The following is a 16882-nucleotide window of genomic DNA, read 5'->3' as shown; positions in this document are numbered from 1 at the left end:
ACTTGCTCCAACAGGTCCACATCCCTCGTGTGTTGAGGGCCCCAGAGTCAGACGCAGGACTGAGGGTGAGGTGTCACAAGAGCAGAGGAGAGGGGGAAGAATTACCTCCCTCAACCTGCTGGATGCACTTCTTGTGATACAGCCCAGCATACAGTTGGCTTTCTGAGCTGCAAGCACACACTGGATCTACTGAAACCAAACAATACTGCCTGAAACTGAATTAGTCAGCTTCCTAATCAGGATACAAGATCCATCCTCCAAGCTATATGTACCCCAGAAAACTGCCTGCCTAGAAAGAAAACTACGACACTGACTCGCCCCTCACCATCCCATAGCTGCTACATAAACATGCACTCCTATTTCTATCATTCACTCCATTAACTTCCCAAAATTCATCACAGGTCAAATGACAACAGAAGGCTATAGTTTCTGAGAACATATGTGCCCTTTCTGCTGTTTCAGGTCTTCCGCACTCCTGCCAAAAGTTTTGAACAAGCGTAAAATTAAGTCTTTGTATTCCTAGAAACAAAAAGCTATACTTCCACTTAATCATCTTTAAACACCAGCCAAGCCAAAACAAGTAACTTTTATTCACGAGAATACATATTAGAGACGATCTCTACTTGCCCTTCCCTTCCCCTTCATATGTAGCCTTCTAAGCCCCTTCTCCTCCCTTTCTGATGTAGGGGGAAGTATTTCACATATTCTTCATCTGTAATGCAAATTTAGGTACAAAGAGTGACAAATCAAAGGAATCTGAAGAAGTGGCTTTCACAATTTACTCTCGGAATAACTGCTTGCTCTTGAACTAGGTCACGGATCATAAAATCATAAAATGGTTTGTGTTGGAGGAAGCTCATCCAGTTCCAACTCCCTGTCATGGGCAGGGACACCTTCCACTAGACCAGGTTGTTCAAAGCCCCATCCAGCCTGGCCCTGAACACTTCCAGGGACGGGAATATGTTGTGACCGGGAGGTGATGTGTGACTTTCAGAAGTTCACTTTGGATTCCTGGCCCCTGGAGCTGCAGGCATAGATGAATTCAGCTCAAGCAACAGCATGTAGGTAATAAGCACAGAGTCCTACCCCTACCTCTACCCTTCTCCAGATGCGTATGTACAATTGCACATGGGCCCATTTGATCAAGCCCACAGCAATTAACATCGACAGTGAGTAAAGAATGTAACATCTGTATGGTCTGTAATAAAAGTATGTTTTGCCCAATTTTGTCAAGATCCAACAACATGGAATTCAGTATCCATAGACTTCAGAAGGTCTCTTGTGTCAGCTCAGGAAATTTCAGCTAAAGTAATTTAAAAATTCAATTGATAGGTGATGGACAATCCCAAGCAGTACCACTTAATATCCAAAAGACTTAGAAAATGCCAGTTCAAGTAATTCTTACACAGTGCAATTTGGTGTTTCCTTTTTGGCTCATAAGCTGATGCAATGAGAGAAAACTAACATCCTTTTCAAAAATCATTGCTCCTCAGCTCCCTTCTGTCATCAGTGTTGACCAAACTATCACCCCATTCTGTTCATAGCACACCTTCATCTCCCTTTTAGATTATTGGGGAACAATCTGCTTAACCTCTTCTGTAATTTTACTGCTTTTGGTACTAGGAGAGAAAGTGAAATCTTATGTATCTCAGAATAACTCCTGAGAGGTACATCTCAGAACTCTCCTTTTCCCTTCAGGGCACATTACAGTCACTTCCCCTACAAAAAAAACTACTATTGAATACAGTAGCAAAAGGATATCCTCACAACAGTTTTACCCAACCAAAAGAAAGTCGTAGATCATCCTGTTCCTAAGACACAATTCTAACAAGATTTAAAACACAATAGAAATACATAATTTACAACTTAAGTTGGGACTTACCCGTGGACTGGCTATGCACAGGAAGGATGGCAGCTCAGTCACCTGGCAGCACCGTACACATGAGGTAGCTGATCTCCTTCGATGTATGACATGATCTGAATAGCCAGTAACTGCTTTACAGTGGCTGCTGAACACAAGGTTCTGAAAACAAAATTAAAACTAGTAAGTTACTATGTCTATAAAGAAATACTCCTCTTAGATATTGTGACCACCCATGAGAAAGACAGACAAGAAACACTGACCAAGTATTTCTGTTTGTAAAAGGAAACTACACATCTTTTGCAGTGAGAATGTATAGGATCTTTGTGTAATTATCAGAACATTCAAATCCTGAAACAGTTGAAATCAAAATAGCCTGTACCAATACCTGCGTTTATGCCCAGCTGGAACCAGAAACAAGTTTTACGCTCTTTGAACCTTTTGACCTTAGCTTTTATAATGAAGGAAGGACAGGAATATCCTAGGTCTGCCCCTCAAGCTGTTTTGAAGCTAATCCTTCATGTATTCTGAAGCATAAGTAAAATGAAATTTTGCAGAGAAAAAAATTAACATTCTAAATGAGACTAGTCTGGTACCCTTGGACTTTCATTTTTTCCAACTTTTTCTTCCTTTTCTTTGCAAAACAGCTCTGAATTTTAACCTGAGAACTTCCAAGATGGTAGCATGGTTACTCACACACATAAGCACACCCATGTGTAAATCCTGGAGCTTGCCACATGTGTATCAATATCCTTTTGACAGAGAAAAATGTACTGATTCAGAAGTGGGTGCATTGAGATGCCACAGCATTTAAAAAAAAGGAGAATTTTGAAGATGCTCAACCCCACACAGAAAAATATCAGCAAACTGAATTTTCTAGAGCAGGTTGCTCCAAGCCCTGTCCACAACTTGGCCTTGGACACCGCCAGGGATAGGGCAGCCACAGCTTCTCTGGACACCCTGTGCCAGTGCCTCAGGACCCTTATAGGAAAGGATTTCTTCCTAATGTCTCATCTCAATCTCCCCTCTGTCAGGTTAAAGCCATTCCCCCTTGTCCTGTCACTACAGGCCCTTGTAAAAAGTCCCTCTCCAGGTTTCTTGTGGGCCCCCTTTAGGTATTGAAAGACTGTTGTAAGTCCTCCCCTGAGCCTTCTCCAGGCTGAAGGAGCCCAACTCTCTCAGCCTGTCTTCATAGAAGAGGTGCTCCAGCCCTCTGATCGTCTTCATTATGTATTATCATTACGTATAATTGTTTTTTAAAGCACGCATTCTTCTGCATACTACAGGAAACATGCAACAATTTTAGACACATAAGAGGTATACCTCTCACTGATCACAGGATGTGCCCTCCTGGCATTTCTAGCAGCTCACTTAAGTAAAATGTGCCTAGTACCTGAAACTTTGGCGTTGCTCTGGTCCAGTTCCTAACACACCAAAATCAACTGCATGCTACTTTCACTTTACAGAGCCTCCCAATTTCCTAAAATTCCAGTGTTTGAAGTTCTATACAACAGGGTACATGACAGAAGCGGATGTCTTGTCTATAATGTTATACACTTGATATATGCATTCCTCCATATTAAGAAAAAAACCCTAAAACCATCCACAGCAGCAGTTTATTATGGATCATGCATTCTGGGCCCTTTCCATTTCCAGATGTAAATTCACTGGGCAAGATGCAGACGGCTAGCATGTGTAATTCGGAACCTGCTGACAAGGGAGAAATACAGTCTTACTGGACATATGTGCTAGCACCACCTATGAAATACAGTCACTCCTAGCGTGTAAGTGGGTCTTTCAGTTGCTACCAGCAAGACTTGTGGTGTGGAGCTGGCAAAAATAAAGTTCGTATGCTCTGACTGAACATCTGCTCCTCCATATAGAAGGTGAGTGCAGAAAGAGCTGACAATAGCCTTTCACTGACACTCAGCAGGGCTAAAAAGCACAGGTCAAAGCTAGGGCCACACTGGATATGTGATCCCCAAAGCAGGCTCTACTCAGCTGGCAATTCTTCATCAGTAATGCTGGCTTAACACAACTGCTTCACATGTTCACTCCTGTCCCCGCAGAGACCCTTCTTGTTGACCTAGCTGTTTGTACTCCTTAAGATGCTGATCAAGATGAAAACAAATCCTTGCCCCTCCACTCCAAGTTAGTTTTGTGATCTGTTTCACCACCTGGTAAAACAGGCCGTGTGCTGAAACAGCAGTGGGAAATACAAGGCTGGGAGTACATGGCTGTGGGCAACAGATGTGAATGGTGGCTTATTCATCTGAGGACCAGAAGTGGTGGCAACAAAGCACCAGCACCGCTGCTGAAAAGGGGGGAAATACCTTCCATGACATTTGTGCCACTTCTTGCCCAAGTTTTATCACCTGCCTATCACTGCAGAAGCCTATTTAACTACACATGTAACCAAAGAACCAATTCAACAGCCATGAAAACAGTAAGTTTTCTGCAGTTGGTGCATACAGGATGTGACAGTGCAAGCCTACATCAGTGGAGGCAGAATTCAGCAGCTGGGAGTAAAGAAAGTACAGCAAGGATCAGAAGGGAAGAGTGACTTCCTTCCCAGCAACAGCAGGCTAGTATACGGACTCAGACCAACTGCCTTTGAGCTAAGTAAAAGCCCACTCACTGGGGGTACAACTCATTTTACAAAGAGGAATCAGCATTGCATGCAGTCACAAGAGCTTTCCAGTAAGTCTTACAACACCAAGTGCTGGCATACTGATTGTGGCCCTGGTCACGAGAGGAGTTTGGTAACTATTTCCTGGAAAGCAAAAATACAAGAAATGGCTAACAAAGTGTAATTCCAAACCTATGCAAGTTTGTTATTTAATTCTCTTTTGGAAAACAGTATCAAAGAGCCTCAAAGATGGCTTTAGCCCTATTAGAAGTACCCAGGAAGAAATATAAAGGAAAACTTCCAAGAAGGTATCAAAAATAAGTGAAAAATATTGCTTTTGCATATATAGAGTATTAGAAGTAGGTCTTGGACATGGGCATTGATCTGGTTTTCAGCGCTATGCTTCCTGCGTACAAATTACGAGCAGGGCACAAGAAACATCCCTCTCTGAATTCCCTGACATACGTAGCAGTTAAGTATTCATGAACAGAGCAGACACCAGATACAACAGGGACAGCGGAAACCAGCTTCCATCAGTAACATACATGGAAAAGACTGGGTAAGGTTACAGAACTGAGCACAGCCACAGCCTTGAAATGGATCCTATGCCTTAGTACAATAAAGCCAAGAACTCAAGAGGATTGTTAAAAAGTAAGAAGTACACATCTACTACAACCGTGCAATCCAAAGAAAGTGTTGGAAGAGGTTCTTCCATGTTGCAGAGCTCCAATTAAATATGGGTGATTGCTACCAGCATCTTAAGCTCATTAACAATCCTACCTAATAGAAAGAAAACTAGGAAAGCAAAGGATAGAAGGGTTCATTTCAACAGATCAGATTTTACATTAATTTAAATAGAATCATAGAATAGTTAGGGTTGGAAAGGACCTTAAGATCATCTAGTTCCAACCCCCTGCCATAAACCATGTCACCCAAAATCAATGGATACAAATTAAATAACATCATGCTGAATAAGGGGAATGAAGAGACCTCACACTTCTGTGTTTATGTGAAGGAACCCATACTATATTTAGACAGATGTTACCTCAATTTCCGAAAGATCCATTAAAAATAAATGTGGGCTTTTGTCTACTGACTTATTTTCATGGTTTGTCTCTTATATCGGAAATGCTGATCTGAGCAGTTAAGAAAAGCCTTTCCAGATTTATACCATTTCCTTTTTCCTCTGTTTCTCCCCCTCCTCACTCCCTACACGTTACTATCTTATGAAACCATAGAGAAAGCCTCAGGGAATTTTACATTGAAAGTTTCTCAAATTTGGGCTAAGATGAAAACAGTGAGTTCATTTTCACCAATGATGCTGCTCGCTGCTAAAAGGCATGTAAAACTCAGCTCGTTTTGCACCCTTTTTTTTAAGAGGTTCTACATATAAGCTCTGAAAACAAAATCCTGCAAATACAGGTTATTTTCAAGTGACTTCAGGTGGCAATTTGTCTAACATGCAGGTTAGAAAACGGATCTAAAGAATCTGTCGTAACTGTAGGGCTGAATGTCCTTTAGATTCAGTGGGGTTATCACAAATGCACTGTATTGCACACACTGATGAACTCTGCTTCTCAGCTGGCTGTTTTCTCTGTAAAAGGTAGTAGTTATGCCAATTACTTGTTCCACATAGTCACAGCACTGGGACCTCTGAGATATAAGGAATAACTTCCTCAAAGGACAGAAATTACTTGGAGAAATCAAATTATATGCTTAAGTCATGCTAGGTTGTAGCACAGGTGGGTCTGTAGCCTATCTATATGCTTTACATTTAATTTTTAATACTAAAACCTACATCTGCACATTCCACATTTCTTATTTAATTTCTATAACATTAACTCACCTTCTCTAAGAAAATTTAACAACTTCCATTTTTTAGTATTTATATACACTAACCCAAAGGGTATACAAAGAACTATATCTTTCTACATACGTAAAAATGAATGCTACCTTCTATAAAGGCATACAACTTTTTATACCATCTTCTACTCCTTTACTGTTAGGCTGCAATATTTATGATGCCACACAAGTTCTCTTTAACCATACCAAGGAAACAATAGAGCTACAGTGCAGTTTTAGAGATAAGTATTACACAGTCACTATACCAACTGCTGAATGTAATCGCAAAAAGCTAACTGAAAGCAAATTCATACAGCACAGACATTTTATCGAGCTAGACATGGAAACACAGAATATCTGAACACCAGCACAGCCAGAGTTAACTGCCATACATGCTCGGTTGGCTTGCTCTTTGTTTGATAACTAAGAGGACTCATTTTGTTGGCTTTGCTGTTAACGCTGCAAAACATGACACCAAGTCCAAGGTTGGTTTCCTACTGCTTATGCGTCTTCAATTTCAACTTCCTCTACACGCTATTCAATTGAATTCTGGCTATCTCCTTTCCCCTTCCAGACCCATGAACAGAAGCAATATTCCCTAGAGAAATTTGGCACAATCTCACTGTTTCAGAAGTTTTTTACTGCGTATCTGCTAACTGCCCCAGATGCTTTCCTGACTCTGTGCTAGCACTTTTGTGAACTTATTTCCCAGTGAAACAAATCAATGGAGCTATAACCTAACTCAGGAAATCAACAGCAATTTAGTCATAAAAAGACAAAACCTTCACACACATCCCAGGCAAAAGATTTGAGAAAACGACCTTGCATTACACAGTAAGATGAAAACATCTGGAGTCTGTCAGCTAGCAGCAGCAGCAGATTTCAGAGTAGAAAGACACCATCAACAATGCTTGTCCACCAACTCTGAAATACTGCTAGGCTGCAGTGTCTGCTTTCCCCAGTGCTGCAATAATGTATTGAATTTGATCTGTTTCAGTCAGAAACCAAGCACCTTACATGTAGAAAACATTACAAAACTCTTAAGCTGACATGTAGAATCCATCCCTGATACGTCATGAGTCTAGTTCTGCTGCTTCAGTAGCATTTTTAAGACTTCTAATTCAACTGATTTATTCTTTATAGCAGTTTTTAAATGCGTCACCACATGGGAGTAAGATAGTGGTTAAAATTACTTCTCTGTTCAGCTCTCTGAACTTTATTAACTGTATCTAATAAAACAGATAATAAAATCATCCTGCTTCCAAGTTTGTTTTCCCCAGTTGTATAAGAACAGAAAGGTTTAAATCATTTCTCACTCATGAGGATTTGCTACTTGTCTCCATGGCACAAAAATGTTGCCTACCTGCAGCAAAGTGCAGCTGTGCAAGTTAGGGAAAGACAGTGGGAAATTTACATCAAGCAAGAAATCCCTGTTCCGCAGAAAACATGACCCCTGCTGTTTCTCTCCTTCGGTTTCCCCCCAGGAGCGCATGTGATGAAGCCTGTAGGATGCTTTCAGAGACAGGAAAAGAGCTAACCACCTGAAACAGAACACAGTAGATACCTTCATTCATTGCTTTGTGAAAGAAAGGCTTGAGGATATTTACAGCATAACTATTTGATGCAAATGTTTCTTTCAGAACATCAGGCTTAAAGTGTCCTGACTTAAAGAAATATTTTTTGCTTGACATTTTCAATTACATTACTCTTATTTTATTTTTTCCTAAGGCGGTTTAAGTGAAGTGATTAAATCAGAAGAAACTTCAAAGCACTTGTTTAAAAGGCTTGAGTCCAAGTTAGCCACTGCTACTTAAAACTGCACTCTGATTGCTCTGTTAATTGCTCCATATATAAATTACTCATAACCTGCATAATGAATGCAGTATTTATAATATAGATAATTCAGACAGGTCCAGAGAAACTGGATTTATGTTACTGAAACACAACAAGAAATACTAGTCCTAAATAGCCACAATAAAAGAATATTAGCCCTAAGCAAAACACATTTATTAATAAAGACTTGCTCTTAATCTCCGATTTCTTACAGTCACTATCTAACTTCAGTCAGAGTACTGTCCATTGCATACACTGTAACAAACATATAGTTCACAATGCTAAAATTCCATTATCCTAAGCTTATGCCTTGGAATTCCATTACTTATTAAAACCAGGTATGTGGAAAATAAACAACACAGTTCACAGCTGAAGAACAACTGTCACAGCACAAGTGTTATTTCATGTGTTAAAACACATGCTAAAGAGGAATTGGTAAGCACTGCAATAAACTGGCCTTCAGAAGTCTGGATTTTGCACTTGCTAATGTCAGCAACCTACAGTATGATGTTAAGTAAACTCTTTTGTGGCCCTTTGACAATCTTGTGTATTTACAGTGTCAAATGTTTGTAACAGAGGTTTTCTATTGACAGAGGCATACAAATCACCTTGAATAATGGTGCCTGTAATATTAGGTAACAATAGACAAATGGTAATATTAAGAGGCACAGAAAATGCATGTTTACAGAGATGCTTCTGACATCACCTGTGCTTTTCCTACAATTACTAAAGGGGAAAAAAGAACTCCAAAAAGTTGTCCTCACCTGGCTAAATGTCCCTGATTCATGAGGTTTGCCATTTCTGCTGGAGAGACATCAATAAACCGGAGGAAAGAAAAACAGCTTTCTTCGTTGATGCCTACATCACAGAAATACTAAAGTTAGGCCAACACATTTCGCAGACACTCAGCTGAAAACAATAAACTTACTCCATCAATTCAAGACACGCATTCTCTCACATACGACAAATCTAGGTGACGAAACAGGGGATCATAATTTAACCTGGATCTTTTAGAAATACTGGAAATTTAATCTGAATCACTGCTGGCTGATTCCAAGTTCCAGTTCATTTTTCAGTCTGGGCAAGAGAAAGGCATTTACCAAGTCAGAAACCCCATCCTAGGCCAGAAAATCATGCAGAATTGATAGGCAGTGTGCACATTTGCGAATGCAAACATGTATCTACCAGACAGCTGACCAGAACACCACACCTCAGGATGTCCACCAAACATGCTTTCTCTCACCCAGCCAGCCAGCCAGCCAGCCAAATGGGTTGGAAAGAGACGTAGGAATGGATAGAGGAATGTGAGTATGAGGATAAGGATGTAACAGGCATGGTGAGGATGACAGAAACACTGCAGTGAAGGGTGGGGAGCAGAAGAGATACCTTCCACTGTTAATAAAGCAAGCCTTTCAGGCCCACCCATGCACACCGCAGATCCCCAGTACCATTTGTATCTTTTTTATTTTTTAATTTCTACACAAAAACTATATTGCCAAACTTAGTTTCCGTTTATGGCATGTCAAAAAGGGTCCCCAAGAGAAAGCCTCTCTCATGAGACCCCACTTGGAGTATTGTGTACAGTTCTGGTGTCCTCAACATAAAAAGGACATGGAGCTGTGGAAGCAAGTCCAGAGGAGGCCAAGAGGATGATCAGGGGGCTGGAGCACCTCCTGTATGAAGACAGGCTGAGAAAGTTGGGGCTGTTCAGCCTGGAGAAGAGAAGGCTGCGTAGAGATCTCACAGCAGCCTTCCACTATCTGAAGGGGGCCTACAAGGATGCTGGGGAAGGACTCTTCATCAGGGACTGCAGTGATAGGACAAGGGGTAATGGGTCCAAACTTAAACAGGGGAAGTTCAGGTTAGATATAAGGAAGAAGTTCTGTACTGTGAGGGTGGTGAGGCACTGGAATGGGTTGCCCAAGGAAGTTGTGAATGCTCCATCCCTGGCAATGTTCAAGGCCAGGTTGGATGAAATCTTGGGTGACATGGTTCAGTGTGAGGTGTCCCTGCCATGGCATGGAGGTTGGAACTAGATTATCTTAAGGTCCTTTCCAACCCTAGCTATTCTATGATGATTCTATGAATACCAAAACAAGCAGAAAACAGAATTATCAGCAAGACATACAGAAGTTAAAGTTACAGAGAAGCAGAGACTCCTATAGCTGCATCTGGTTCTTCATACTTGTAAAGCGTTTTGCATAACTGAACAGGGCCATGCTAAGAGATTTCAACAACAGTAATGCAGCCATTATCTCTTGCTTTTTTCTCCCAGTTTTTCCTACTCTTAGAGTGAAGCAATCTAATCAGCTATTTTGAGAAAAAAAAAAATCAATCACCTATGATAATAAATTGTATTTGTCAATATAAGCAGCTTATGTGATTGTTTTCGCTCATTGGTTAGTTCCTGGGTCACTTGCATCTCATCTATTTTCTACTTGAAAGAGAAGTTGGCAGTTTAACATATGATACAGAATGTACTGAAATGAATCCAAGATTTATCTGAATTGAATCTGTGAAAAACTCACATTAAACTAAAAAGGCAGCATTAATCCCTTGAAGCAAGATAAAACAAGACAGGAGGAATAGAACAAGAGACTGCAGTAGGATTAAACAGTAACCAACTAACAAGCTGTCTCCATATAATTCTTCCAGCTGCTTCTATCTGTTCCTTATTGAATGCTGCTCCTCATATGTAGAAGTATAAATACTAACAAAATTTTGTCAAATTTTAATCAGATTATCTCAGCGAACTAATTGATCTAGCCTGTCAGTCCTTCTCACTGAGTAAGTTACATCACATGCAAGTATGCATCCCCATTTGCTTCCCAGCACTGTAAACCTACCCTTCCTATGGAAGAGAGACTGCTGGATGTGGTCTGGTGCAAATGGTGAAAGTGAAACCCGTAACCACCTGAAAATGAAAGCAACAAAACCAAACAAAATCACTAAGGTGTTAACACATACAGTGTTCAATCACTCAATCAGCAGAAAATGCAGAGTAACCATTCAGTTCTCCACTGTAAGTATTTCAGCACTCTGGACAACTGGAATTGCATGGAAGTAAGAGAAAAACATCATCAGCCCACAGGCACTACTGTTAATTTGATGCCGAGGCACCCCATTGTTCTGGAATTGCATTATACAGTGTAGGACAGTTAGTCTCATCTTCAAACATGGCTTTCTCATCTCTGCCCTGAGCACTCCTCATAACTGAATGCACACAAAATTAATCAAGAACTGCCACAGCTGGAAGAAAGAGCAAACTGCACACAGGCAGCTTCTATTCATCCCAAATAAGCATTAAAAGCTGTCAAGGCACTAGTAGATGATGAAGATATACTATGTCACAGACAAGCAGATACTGATAGCTTCCTTAAACATGAAAACTCACTGAAGGGAAACCAGGGCTTTTGTTTTTGTTTTTTTTTTTTTTAAAGAATTCTTTTAAAGCCTAATTCTATTTCACATCATCAGCAACAACTCTGAGTTCCTCTTCCTGACTTTCGTATCCAAAGGGATCTTTGATAATCAGGATTCCACCAAGGGTAAGAATCAGGCATCAGATGCTTAACAGCTGAATGAACAAAAGAAAACTAGGAATGCATTGCTTGGCCAATGTATGATAACATATATCAGGTAAGGGAGTTAATTAGCACTTACAAAGCTAAAATAAGTCTAAGTAATAATATTAAATATGCTAAACTGGAGAGGGAGCGGAATAGGCTTGCCTGTCCCGTGAGTGGTTGAAGACCCTGATCTGTCCATGACGGTAGATAAACTTCGAAATCTGGTATGGCTTTAGGGAGATGTGAAATGGAGACCAAGTTTCTTGTCGCTCAAACAGTTCTGGGTGATTGCACACCTATAAGAAAGAGAGCAAGTCAAACGCTGGGAATAATTAATTTAGTCAGGTGCAGCACTTACATCCCAAATCAATACAACCATTGATCACTATAGTATTGCACAGCTATTTTAGTGTATCTATCAAAATTTGAATACAGCATCATATCTTTCCCTATTCACATAACAGCTGTTGCCTCTTCTTCCTAAGTGAATGATTTCCACATAACCAATTTGGAAGCAGACCAGTTAGCAGATGCATGCACCATTTGGCTAAAGCTCTCTCACCCCAACATCATGCTGCACTGCATCAGAAACACAACTGAACTGTGTTCAAATTTGCTTGCCTATGCCATAATTTTTTTTATATGGTGCTTTCTAGAAGCCATATTTTAGTTCTGTGCTAATGAATGATAATTCCTTTTAAAATAGCCTTACCTTCCTGAACTGCATGACTAGATTCATGAGACTACTAGTGGTGGTCTGTGCTTGCTGAGTAGTGCCCATTGAGGACTGCAAGAGGTCATCAATAGAGATTTTGTTTTTCAGGGCTTGGTATAACAGCTTCTGTCGACTTGTCTGCTGGCAGTACATAAGAATTTCAATCTGAAAAATAGTAATTAAGATTTAGCCTTTCGTGTCTCTGAAATGGAAGATGAACCACATCACTACACACAAAGCAGAGAGAAATATATCTTAAGGAAAACATAACTTCCCTCAAAAATACATATATTCATACATTGGCTACATTCACACATAATTCAGGATCCAACCTGGGCAAGTTTAGGTAATGATGCAGGAGACAGATCTTTAAAAGCATGTGAGCACAACTAAGTAAACAGATTGGGAAGAAGCTCTGAAAATATCAGATCTGCAGCTGATCAGCTTAAAATCTGACCTCAATTCTACCATCCTACTGTTAAAATGCTACCCATTTGGAGCCGTCTTCAACATGTGTCAGGAGCCCATGACAGTGACAGATGCATCACATAATAACAGTGTCTGTGGGAAGCTCTAGTTATGAAATTAGTAAGAACATCACAGCCCCATAGATGTCTCTTAACCAGTGGTCCCATAACCTGGGGACATGTTGACTACAAGATCATCCAGTATTGCTAATACCCACATGAAATTAAGAGACTACAAGAGAGAAGAGTATGATGTTGCCATTATGCATTTCTTGCTCTGTAGAGACAAGCAAAAAGAACCCTAAATCCATGCCAAACCCTTCACAAACACAACTGGTGATGTTTATCACCCAATCACTGCTGTATCAATCTCCTTCACCTCAGTTAGTGATATTTCCGTCAACTTAATCAGGCTTAAAGGTTTCTATTTGTAACCATTAACAAAAGGTTTTCTCTAGAAGAAAAGTTTATTAATTAGGGATTCTTCAGTTACATTCACATCTAACGAGATTGCTGGGATGTGGTGCCAGAAACCGAAGGTCTGTGAAAGGTCTACAATCAAACTTCAGGTATGCAGGCTGCCAAATGAGTCCGCAAAAACCAAATCAGAGAACAGAGCTATGACAATGATGTTGAAATACTCATTCCAGATAAACACTTTTTCTCACCTTATCTGACAGCTCGTTTTCCACATCCTTCTTGATCCTTCTCAACATGAAAGGCTTCAGGATCATGTGCAAGCGGGATAGTTGGTCTGAAATAAAGGGAATGGGGAACAAGGAACAATTACTTCACCAAAGGAGAAAACTATATGGCGTTCTGCTACAAATTAAGTCCCTTACTCCTTACAGCACATGAGTCCTTACACCACAGAGTTGATATTTCTCTGTTGCTATTTCTTTTACCAAATGAATGCTGTGCTACACTGTTTTGACTTACGAATTTGAAGATCTGCATCAAAGAATGAAGTTCTAAAGCATTTTTTATGTTCTATATTCCTCTGGGCTGAACAATATGGGCTTAAATTTATCACTGACTATCAGTGCAAAAGGAAGTTTCAGATGAGACGTTGCTAATTCACGAAAAGAGATCATTACAGTTCTAAGTCTCACCCACCAAAATTACAGCATCACAAGAACAGGGCATATATCATATTGACAGACAACTACAGTCTTTATTATAACCTGCAGAAACAAAGCCTCTGGGTATCTGAGAACTCTTAAAGCCTTTACTTTGTGACAAGTTTCAACTGTGCTGTGTTCTACTCCAATTACATATCAACTATCTTACTCAGCTAGATTTTTCTATCTCCTAAAATTTGCTTTTAAGATTTCTGCCCCCCTCCAATTTTTATGCTTTTCTTCTGGAGCACAAAAGGTGTTTAGTGCTTTGTATTGCAGATACTTACTTGTTTTCCTCTGTTTGGGAAGGAGGAAGACTGGAGACAGGCAGCAAATCAACATTTTCACTAGATGTTTTTCTATGCATTGCACATGCTACATTACAGTCAGAAACACAAACTTGCGCATAAACTATGGACAACAATCCTTAACATTCCAATCCCACTATGTACCCACTACTTTAGATGATGTTTCTCATATAAAAAAAGAGAGATAAAGTTTAACCATTAGTAGTTGGGAAAGGCAACAGATTTTTTTTACATAAAAATTACTGCAGTTACACCCTGCACTCACTCTCATCAATGGCGGACTTGTTCTCTGCATGACTCTCTATGTCCTTGGAAAACCACTCATTGAACTCTTCATGGGAATCAAACAGCGTTGGCATGATAAAATGCAGTAGGGCCCACAGCTAAAAGTAGAGGAAGAAACAACAGATCAGCAAAAGTCACCCTACTGTGGGCAAGGTAATCGAGGATCTCAAACCCTTGCAGGTCCTTATAAGCAAAATCACTTTCCTAGAGAACAAGACACAGCAAAATTAAACAAAAACCCAGCTGCATCTTCTTCTTCCTCACCCTCCTGACAAATGCCAGATATATCAACAAGACACCATTAGAAACCAGTGAGAAACACACCACAGTGATTTCAGCAAACTGAAGGAAAAGCCACAAGAATCAGATTTCATCCTGAAATCTAGCTATTACTCACCACCAGGTATCTTCAGTTTCATTTTTATTTGGATGTGTAGCACATTTCTGTATTTTCCCTCCCAGAGCTGCTCCCATGTTTGTTTGGCAGTGGTTTGCCATAACCACACAAATACAACAGGTTTCTCAACTGTTCACATATATATTTAGTGTATATTCTTGTTATAAAGAGAAGTCCACTCCTGTGAGCTCGTGCATACCTCAGCCATCGTGTTCTGGATTGGTGTCCCAGTTAACAACAGTCTGTTTCGACACTGGAACTGTAGTAGGATCTTCCAACGAACACTAATGAATAAAATTAAGAAAGATCATTAAAACTGCTTTTTGTAGAAGGACATGAAACAAAGTATTTTAAGACCAATTGCTTCCAGTGACCTTGCCAAATGATTTTTGGAGGTCACTGGGTAAAACTATCACAGCTACTCCCCAGTCTTTTGAAAGACAATTACAGGAAGAAGTAGCCTTTAACCAATTATAAAGATACATGCATAATTTATTCTATTTTTCTAAGTGTCTTTTTACTCTTTTTTAATACAAATCCTTTGATATTAATAAGATCTTATGATCAGAATAATTAACTTCCAGAAAGAAACAGTTTTTATGAATCAGAATGTCATGTATTTGTCAGACTTTACAACATTGAGTGTATACTGTGGCAGGAACACTAAGCCATACATTACAGCCCTCTTAGAAGGGCAGTTTCCAAAGAATGCTGAAGAAACAGACTTTGGTCAGAGTGAGTCTGCATCTAAAGCAATCTTCAACTTACTGTGTACAGTGGCAACTTGGACAAAGGTTATGGGAAAGCAATTAGAGAAGCAAAGACGGACAAATCCATTACTTGAAAACAAACAGAAAACTTTCTGGCATCGAGTCTTATGACAAAGATTGGGCTTTACTGCAGCCAACAGTATTCACAGGGTTCTGACCTTCATTTGTGCCTGGAAGTGCCACTAAAGAAGGAATCAAAATAATGCATTTAATGGAGCCAATATAAGCAATTTATGCTAAAGACTGTGGACTGTTCAGTAGGCAGAATTCTGAGAGTAGTCAGGAAAGGTGAACAGAAAGAAGCATTTCACACTGTTCTGTTTAACTGTCCTGTACTCCATGCAAGCTTCTCCTCCACAATTACTTTTTAATTTCATTTTACATATTTGGAGAAGGAAAATCTAAATGCAAAGAACTACTGGATTAATCCAGTGATAGAGAATTATACAGATACGTAAGTAGGTTAGACAAAGGGTGTCAATTTTAACTTCTATCAACTTATGGAATCATGATGTTTTTGTGATATTCCTTCAAGAGGTTGATACAGAGGGCAGACTTTATTTCCAGTTAATTTATTACCTGGAGCTACTCTTGAGTGCTTGTGCTTCATCCAGCACCATATATTGCCACTTCACCCGCTGGAAATACTTCACATCCTGTACTACTAGCTGATAACTGGTAATCACCACGTGGAAAGGAGCATCCTGAGTATACAATGTCTTCTATAAACACAAAATAAGAAACAAATATCAACATAAGGTAAATACTTTGCAAATAGTTTACTTTTGTGCCCTGAAATTTCAGGCTTCTGTTTCATAATCTTTTCTCATTATTACTGCATTTTTCCCCAGCTGACTTTATAAATTAACTACAGCACAGTTATTCAACTGGTGGATCTGGACTTCAGCCCATTACTCCCTGAACAATTTCAGATGGTTCTTAATGGGCCAGACAAGACCCAGGCACTGAACCCTACAAAACTCTGTTGTTAAATCAGGAACAATCTGACAGGCCTGCAGGGATGCTCGACTTGGGCATCCTGAGTTAGGTTACTTAAATAGAACGAACAGTCCTTGACACTGAAA

At 39.9% G+C, this 16882-nt stretch overlaps 1 protein-coding gene across 2 annotated transcripts in view; it reads right to left on the bottom strand.

The window, feature by feature from the left end:
• Positions 1-16882, bottom strand: part of INO80 (INO80 complex ATPase subunit) — a 65189-nt gene that overhangs the window by 23369 nt on the left and 24938 nt on the right. For both annotated transcript variants that reach the window (XM_080617681.1, XM_080617680.1), the window contains exons 16-25: positions 16377-16519; positions 15227-15311; positions 14611-14728; positions 13585-13670; positions 12447-12614; positions 11897-12030; positions 11012-11079; positions 8930-9023; positions 7696-7873; positions 1883-2023 (exon numbers count right to left, since the gene is read on the bottom strand). In XM_080617681.1, the coding sequence (XP_080473807.1) occupies positions 1883-2023; positions 7696-7873; positions 8930-9023; positions 11012-11079; positions 11897-12030; positions 12447-12614; positions 13585-13670; positions 14611-14728; positions 15227-15311; positions 16377-16519 (1215 nt within the window). The remainder of the gene's footprint in view (positions 1-1882; positions 2024-7695; positions 7874-8929; positions 9024-11011; positions 11080-11896; positions 12031-12446; positions 12615-13584; positions 13671-14610; positions 14729-15226; positions 15312-16376; positions 16520-16882) is intronic.

This window comes from Psittacula echo (genome assembly GCF_963264785.1).
Source record: "Psittacula echo genome assembly, chromosome: 5".
In the NCBI taxonomy this organism is placed as follows: domain Eukaryota; kingdom Metazoa; phylum Chordata; class Aves; order Psittaciformes; family Psittacidae; genus Psittacula; species Psittacula echo.
The sequence above is the reverse complement of the archived record's forward strand: the minus strand, read 5'-3'. Positions and strand labels throughout refer to the sequence as shown.